General features: G+C 58.5%; 1 protein-coding gene across 1 annotated transcript; it reads right to left on the bottom strand.

The window, feature by feature from the left end:
• Nucleotides 1-601: 601 nt before the first annotated feature.
• On the bottom strand, nt 602-7,955 carry IGSF8 (immunoglobulin superfamily member 8). Its single transcript, XM_023214219.2, has 7 exons — nt 7,669-7,955; nt 4,132-4,509; nt 2,974-3,435; nt 2,187-2,594; nt 1,544-1,957; nt 1,070-1,200; nt 602-870 (listed from the first exon to the last, which is right to left on the bottom strand). Exons 1-6 carry the CDS (start codon nt 7,742-7,744, stop codon nt 1,085-1,087), a joined length of 1,854 nt encoding a protein of 617 aa, XP_023069987.2. The 5' UTR covers nt 7,745-7,955; the 3' UTR covers nt 602-870; nt 1,070-1,084.
• Between the last annotated feature and the right edge of the window lie 114 nt (nt 7,956-8,069).

The following is an 8,069-nucleotide window of genomic DNA, read 5'->3' on the forward strand; positions in this document are numbered from 1 at the left end:
GTATATGCAGGTGTAGTGGGTATATGCGGGTAGTGGGTATATGCAGGTACAGCAAGTACATGCAGGCGCAATGGCTCTGTGGACACAGGCCCTCCCCTGACTGCCTGTTGTCCCAGCCTGAGTATCAGTTGTGTTCTGAGGCTCCTATTCTGCTGCTATCAGTCAGAAGGAACAAGAATTGCAGCCCCAGGGCCTAGTGGGAGGAGTCAGGTCCAAGACTAGCCTGACCAGGAGAATGAGAAGAGTGGGGGAAAGTCTGGGGAGCTCAGAAAAGGCACTGCCCCTGGAGGCCCATGCCCTTTAGCATGGGAGAAGCTGGGGAGGGGGGACCACATGCAGCTGGAACCTACCCTCCTTTTCTATGCTTCCCTCCCCAAGTAGGAGTCCAATCAGGAGTTGTCTCAGCCCTGACAGTTATGCAGCAGATGGGACCCAGGTGTCCCCTCCTGGGGTAGGTGGCATGGCCCGCGGAGGCCAGATGGTGTTTGTGGTGGGAAGAGAGGCCTGGGTCGTCCAGAATAGGTTGTCAACCCCCAACCACCTCCATACTATGCACCCTGAGCCTTTTACAGTCTCATGGTAGGGAAGACACAGCCAAGCCTGCTTTTTATAAAACCAGTTTATTCACATTTTAGAAAAACTAATTCCAGGACATGGAATGGCCTCCCTACAGGATCCCTATGAGACCAAGAACAGAAGGCCAGAGGGAGGGGCTTGAGAGGGAAGGAATGGGGAAGGGGAGGCATGTCTCCCATTCTGGGTAGTGGGAAGTCAAATAAATTAAAGGAAGAGTGGACAGAGGGAGAGGGTGTCCAGGCAACCAGAGGAGGGCTTGGAGCTGGGCCGGAAGACCGTCGACACCTGCAAGACCTGAAAAGGGCGCCCGGCGTGGGCTAAGGACAGAGGGCCCTGCCTGGGGCTCCCTCGTGGCCTCCACCCCTTAACGGGGCCCTGTGGATCTGAGCTGCCTACTCCTCCTCCAGGTGGGGCCTGGGAGGGAGCAGCTTGGTTCAGGACTTGGTGGTGGGAAGCCCAGTGAAAACAAGGTTGGGGGGTTCTTTTCCCTCACCTGGGGAGTAAGAGATCACCGTTTTCGAAGCCTCTTCATGAAGCAGCAAGTGATGGTACCAAGGACAGTGGCACCAGTGACTAGGGCCACCCCTGTACCCACCAGCAGAGGCACAAACAGGGTGTCCAGGGCTGGGGGAGAGAGTATGACTGTTCAGAGAGGATGCCATCATCCTCCACCCATCACACTTGCCTCTACACTTTCCCCATCAAGTTCTCTGAACCCAACTTCACCACTTACAGGCACCCCTATCCCTGCCCACAGCCCGCCCCCTCAGCATGCAAGTCAGCATCAACCACAGAGGACCCCATGCAGGTGGGCACTGCGGGGCTGGAAGCTGGATTTTTTGAGACTTCATGTGACAGGAGGTGGAGGAGAGAGATAGTAGCAGGAGGCTGAGAAGATGGGAAGGGAAGGCCAGCAGCAGGGGCCGGGAGGAAGGCAGAGTGAAGAGGGTGGAGGGGTGGCACTTACCATGCATGTAGGGGTAGACTGTAACAGGCCCTGAGCGGGCACTGCCCGCCTGGTACCAGCTGTAGTCGGCATGCTGCACCCAGGCGCTGGGGGCGCAGTGGTACACGCCTTCATCCTCGGGCCCCAAGCTGTGCAGTCTCAGCCGATGGCTTCGGGGCGCCACCAGCTCTACGCTGACAGGGCCTCCTCCGGGCCGGACTCCCAGCTCTGCCACACCATCCTGGCCCACGCCACCCACCAGCTGGGCAGGGACAGAGCTGAGCTCTCCGTCCTCTGGTCGCTCCACCCACCAGCTGGCGGACAGCCGCAGTCCTGGGGGGCCACCCCGCACAGAGATGTTGCACAGCAGGGAGGCAGTCTCCCCCCGGTACACTGTGCCTCCTGCTAGCCACGCCACAGCCTCCAGCACCACGCCTGCAGAACGAAGGACATGGGGTCAGAGGGTGCAGGGCCAGGGAGCATGGGGTTAGAGCTGCTGCCAGGCACCGCTGCAGGAAACTCAGGGTATTCCCACAATATTGGTAGAAGAGGAGCGTGAGGCTGTGGCATGCAAGCAGCTGATGGAGAGGGAGGGGGGCGTGGAAACAGAAGGAAAAGGGGTTTACAATTCTCAAACCCTGTCCGGGGCCCAGCCCCCTCTCACCTTCCTCTCGCACGTGCACAGGGAGAGGCCGGGAACGGGCACTGGCTGCTTCACGAAGCCGGGTCCCAGATCCCCGAACGTAGGCTTTGGCGAGGCAGCGGTAGGTGCCCGCATCACCAGGCCTGGCAGCCTCTAGCCGTAGCCGGTATGTTCTGGATGCCACCTTCTCCATGGCAATGTGTCGGCCCTCATAGCCAGGGCCCAGGCTGCCCACACCCTCTGTGTCCAGCTGGGCTACCAGGCGGCCAGGCCCAGGTGCCCCCGCAGGTGCCATCTCCCAACCTACAGAGTATGCAGCATGACGGCCTGCTGGGGGAAGTGCCCCTGACACATTGCACAGCAGTTCCAAGGGCTCCCCTGGGCCGATCCGACGTTCACCAGGCCCCACTGTTACTGCCAGCTGGCTGGCTGAAACACAGGAAGGGGAAGAGGTGTCATGGAGGCAGGAGGGGACACAGAGGCACCTGATTCCCAACTTTCTGTTTCCTCCTTGACAGCAGCAACTTCAAAACCTCCTGTCTGCCCCTCACTGGGTATGATCATCTTTCTACTTGGGGGCTTGAATCTCACCCCTCAGCCATGGGCCTCCTATCTCTATACCCAATTTCTGAGCAGAGAAAACCCATCAGGGGCAGAGGGGGAAGAAATGCTAACAAGGCTGCTCACTCTGTGGAAGATGAGTTCCCTGCAGTCAGATGATAGCTGTCTGGTACCCCCTGTGGCCACAGTGCCCACCAGGATGCTGTCCCTCCCAGCTCCCACAGTGGGATGTATAAGTGGTACTTACACAGTGTCTGCACGTCCACGTGGGCCAGGACAGCCCTTTTCTCTGCGATCTGGGCCCAGCTGCCATCAGGATCCTGAATCCACTCAGCCGCAGTGCAGTGGTAGGTGCCTGCGTCCCCTGCCTGGGCACCCCCTACTACCATGCGGTACCGATCGGTCCCTTCCTTGCCCAGACGAAGCTCCCCTGCAGCCAGTCGCTCAGCATAGGGAGCTCCGGCCTCCACGGCCAAGTCTGACCGGATTCCCACGACTTCCTGCAGAGTTGCTCGCCCAACTGGTGCCTCAGGCACAGATCGCCCAAAGGACACAGCCAGGTGTGTGTGCTTCTGTGTGCTTGTCCTCGCCAGGCAGCCCAGTGCCAGCTCCTGCCCCTCATGCACCATCAGGCGTGGGGGTGAGGTTGGGGCCTGGCGGCCTCGGGGCCCTGGGGGGGCAGCAGACACCTGGAGGGCATCTGGAAGAACTGGAGAGAACAGCTGGAGTGAGGGAGGGCTGGGAGCTGGCAGCCTTTGTTACTGTTTCCTGTGTACAGCCTATCTCCCTAAATAGACTGTGAGCTCTCAGAGGGCAAAGATCCCATGTTGTATTATTTCTTCTGTAACTCAGTGGTGCCAAGTGCAATACTGGGCACAGCACAGGCGCTCAATAAATACTTGCTGAATTTCATAGAACCAGCCCATCACCTACTCACCTTTATGTTTGAGACTGACCCCTGTTTGAAATACTGAGAAAAGTGGTTCTGTCTTCCTTCTCAGAACACAAAGAAGCTTAGTGAGAAAGTCACATGGTCTCACTCCTTCCCTAACTCTACTCTCTTTGCCAGATCTGGGTCCTGTACTGTCCAGGAGTAGAATCTATTCAACCCAACAGTCTTCCTGGTTCTTGGGAATGGAAAGGGGAATGGACAACTTAAGGACCCTTCTTCTCCCAGGAGGGGTCTTGATATGATAAGATGAGCGCTGGCCTGGATGAGGAAATCTGGGTTTGAGTCCCACATCAGTCACTGAGTTATTGGGCGACTTTGTGCAAGTCACTTAACCTCTTTGGGCCTCAAGTTCCTTGGCTACAAAACCTAAGGAGCAGTTAGATAGGTCACTTGTGGCCTTGACTTTCTGCCTTGAGAGGGTGTGTGGCCCCGCCCCATCCCAGGGCCCAGTACCTCTCAGCTCCACCTTGCCGCTGTAGCTGCCCAGGTAGCGGGTATCAGTGGAGGGGGTGTGGCACTCATAAATGCCAGCATCCTGGGCCTGCAGGTGGGCAATCTTGAGCACCACGGCATCACCTTGTAGGCGCTGCACCTGCACCTCACCCGCCACCACTCGGGACTTGAAGATAGCATAGGAGAACTGGGTATCCTTGGTACTGACAATGCCCAGTGCAGTATCTGGGGCCTCAGGCCTATACAGGAACCACTCGAAGTTCTGCTGGGCAGGGCCCTCGTAGCCGGTCACATTGCAGGAGATGGAGACAGCTGTTCCAGTCACGCGGTACAAGGGCCCCTCGGGGACCAGCACCTCCCGGGCCCAGCATCCCATTCCTGTAGGGAAAGGCAGAAGGAGTTGGAGATGCCTGGTTCCCCTTTCCATGCCCTCTGCCACCACAAGCACCATTCTTGATCTCTGCCTACAAAAGGAAAGGACGCCTGGGGAAGATGGTCCACAGCTTGGACCCTGTTCTGAGAATAGGAAAGGGATGCTGTGATAGAAGACACCTGGATCTCAAGAAGGTGGCACGGGCCCAGGATTGCCTTGGCACCTAGATGCATCCCATTTCTGGTGGACTAGAAGCAGAGCGCCTGAAGGCAGAAAGGAGTACATCTGATTCCTGACCTAACCAGGCTTTGGTTCCAGCTAAACCTTGATCTGTCCCTGCCACTCACCCACCTCCATGTCTGCCATTCCTTCCTCAGTGCCTGGCCAGGGGAGCCTTCTGGCTGGGGAATTCTGAGACTACATGTCCCTCTCCTTTGCTTGAGGGGAGCTGGGAGTCTTGCTCAGAAGTGCTAGTTGGCTCAGCTGTGTCACCTGGACCAGACAATGGAGCCAGTGACCCTAGCTGGAAAGGGCACAGGCCCAGTCAGTTCTCACCACACAATGCCCTCCCCCCTCCAGCTGCGCCATGAGCTCACTGCTTCTCTCACCCCACAGGGCTGCCCAGGCAGCTGGGGCTTCTGGGGCAAGATCCAGGCTCTGCCCTCGCCATCGGGGGCAGAAGATCCCCTCCTCCAGTGCCTGCCAACCTTCCTGGCTAGCCCAGCAGACACACAAGGTGCCTGCCCCAGTTCCTTAACAAAGCCTTCATTTGCATATGGTATGCATTCATTTACATATAGGGCTCTCTTTCTGTAGGGAGGCATTAAATCCCCAGCTGCCCCTTCTCATCTCTCTCCCTTCAGAAAGGCCAAACCTCTCTTCTTCACCCTACTGCACCCCTATGCCCAACTCTACCCCAGCAGATACTCCTGGCAGACTTAGAGGGCTTAGCTCCTCCCTTCTCTCCTTCCATAGCTCCCACTAGATAAAATCACAGAACCTCAGAATGTAAAGAGGGCTAGGCTACCCCCCCCCCCCCCCCCCCCCATTTTACAGATGAGAAAGGTAAGGCAGGAAAAGTATAATATCTTAGCCGAGATCATGCTGTCCCTAGATGGCTTCCATATACTCCTCCAGAGGGGCAAAACCAGGGAGGAAAATGGGGAAACTCCAAGGCCAGGCCTGAAGGGACTGACCTCACCAACCAGAGTGTCACTTTTAGGCCTCCCAGGGAGATACCATGGACTTTCTGCAGAAGCTAGAGGAAAATGCCCAGGAGTCTGTGGTCAAACTCTACCCTCCAGCTTCTCTAGAACAGCTCCTCTGAACTTCCCCACCCCTGCTGCTGGGCTCCTAGCCCCTTCCTTTATCCTCTGGCTGAGTCACAGGGAGAACTCATGGTCTGTTGTTAAGGGCACAGGCTGTCAGTCAGGAAGTGGGATTCCAGCACCATCCCCATCCCCAGCTGTGTGGCCTGGGATCCAGTCTCTTTCTGTCCTAGGCCTCGGTTTCCACACTGGAGGAGAACTAAGAGCTCCAGCTCTGACCATGCATGAGTGCGTATGTGACTCAGGAGAGCCCTGCCCCAGGCCAGGCAAGTTTCATAATCAGGGTGATGGTGGAGACGGCCAGGCTGACACCCTCCCTGACTGCCTCGGGGCAGACTGCTCGGAAGGCCCCCTCCCATCTTCCTGGCTCCACAACTGCTGATGCTTGGAGATCCCTATGGGAAAGTCACCTCCGCAGCCTTAGGAAATCAGTTGCCACACAGCTCTCTCTCCCCTCCTCTGTATTAGTTGCAGCCAGGAAAGGGAGAGCAAAGAGGCCTGCTTTGGAATCAGATCTGTGTTCAAATCCTAGCCCCAATACTCACTAAATGTGCTCTCTGGGGCAAGTTACTTCAATTTCCTCATTTGTGAAATGAATGTAAGTGCCCACAGGCAGTGGGTGCTCAGACATCTGCGTGCTCCTTTTTCAACCACAGGCCAGCACCTCCCCACCTCCCTGGGCTCCTCCCTGCTCCATGCTGCCCACTGGGGAAAACACACCAAGTGCTAGGCAACCCAGGTCCCACAGAGCCTTCCTCTCTGTACATCCTCCTGCCACCTGCCCAGGGACCAAGGAGAGGACTCATCCTAGCCCTGCAGGGACCCGCAGCAGGGGAAGGCTTTGCTTGGTGCCACTGTGGAGCCCTGGTCTAGACACAGGCAGCTGGGGCTACCTTCAGCCTCTGCCTTGACGACAGCAGCTCTGAAGTCACCATCCCCACCTCCACGCTTCACTCTCATTTCAAGGGCTTCAGCCTCATCAACATCTGTACTGGCAGTTTCACTTCTCCAGGCCATACTCTTCCCCAGACCATCTCCTACAGGCAGCCTTCCAGTTCAGGCCAAAAACAGTTCCAATGTCATTACCCCCATGCGTCCATGCAAGATTAGCCCAGAACAACCCACCATGAACACCCACCACAGCAGGCACAAGGTGCTTTGAGATCCCAGGATCAGTCTCCATGGAACCTGGTTTCTCCTGAGGCAAGGAAGCTGGAACTAAGCGGGTGTGAAAACTGATGGGTGGCTGCAGAGCCAAGTGCCATTTGGGAGAGAGGAAGAAAGGCAAAGAGGGACCCAACCTGGGGTGGAGATGGGGGTGACAGAGAGAACTGCCTCCAGTTGATGAAGTGTGTGGAGCGCAATTGGGAGAGACTTACTTCAAAGATCGTGGGCAGAACTGGCCTCTGGGCCTCCAGCCAACTCTAGGGCAATTATGAAGCTGGGCAGGCACTGCCCACGCAGGGCGGGCACCCAAGGCCAGGCCTGGAGCTGAGTGTGGGGCAGAAAGAAGTCGCAGCATTTGGTGCAGCGACCCCAGGACGTGGGTATGCTAGCTGAGAAGTGGGGCCTGCCCCAGGAGGCCAAGCAGTGCCTGGGGCAGCACTTTAGTGGGTCCTCCCTGTGCCCCACTCCCTGGCTTAGAGCTGGGGAGCCTGCACTCTTCCCAAGACTGGCTCGGCGGGCAGCCACAAAGCGCAGCTGGCCGCCGACCCCGGGGAGGCTGGAGATATCCCTGACGGAGAAGGATGTGAGGAGCCCCGAAATGCTCGGGAGGTGCTGGGTGGCAGGCACCTGCCCGGCGGGGCCGGGAACCGGAACGGGGGCCTGGCTTACCTAGCATTAGCAGCAGCAGCAGCAGCAGCGGCGGCGGCGGCGACGGCGGCAGCAGCGTGGACCTGAGGGCGCCCATCCTGCGCGGCCAGCTGTGGGGAGGCTCCGGGGGATGGCGCGGGTTCTGGGGGGCCGATGGGGTAGGGGGCGCCTGCCCAGGTCGGGGGCAGGAAGCTGGGCAGCGAGGCGTGGGTGCGCTGAGCGAGCTGAGCTGGAGCTGCCGAATCCCCTCCCTCCGCCCCTCCCGTTGCTTTCCCTCCAGCCCTCGGCAGTTCTGAGACCATTCTAGCCCCGGCCCGCCCCGGCACCGCCCCTTCCCCCGCCCCGTCTAAGCCCGCCCCGCCCCGGACCCAGCCCTGGCCCAGCCCGCCCCACCCGGCCAGACTCAGTCCTTTGCTCCGCAC

Source organism: Piliocolobus tephrosceles, chromosome 1 (assembly GCF_002776525.5).
Source record: "Piliocolobus tephrosceles isolate RC106 chromosome 1, ASM277652v3, whole genome shotgun sequence".
NCBI lineage: Eukaryota > Metazoa > Chordata > Mammalia > Primates > Cercopithecidae > Piliocolobus > Piliocolobus tephrosceles.

Bases quoted from the DNA above. Each gene is read 5' to 3' on its own strand.
- IGSF8 (XM_023214219.2), bottom strand. From the start codon at position 7,744: ATGGGCGCCCTCAGGTCCACGCTGCTGCCGCCGTCGCCGCCGCCGCCG. The intron at 3,436-4,131 runs GTACTGGGCCCT...TGTTCTCTCCAG, and splicing joins CGGCAAGGTGGAGCTGAGAG to TTCTTCCAGATGCCCTCCAG. The intron at 1,958-2,186 runs GTGAGAGGGGGC...TTCGTTCTGCAG, and splicing joins TGTGCACGTGCGAGAGGAAG to GCGTGGTGCTGGAGGCTGTG.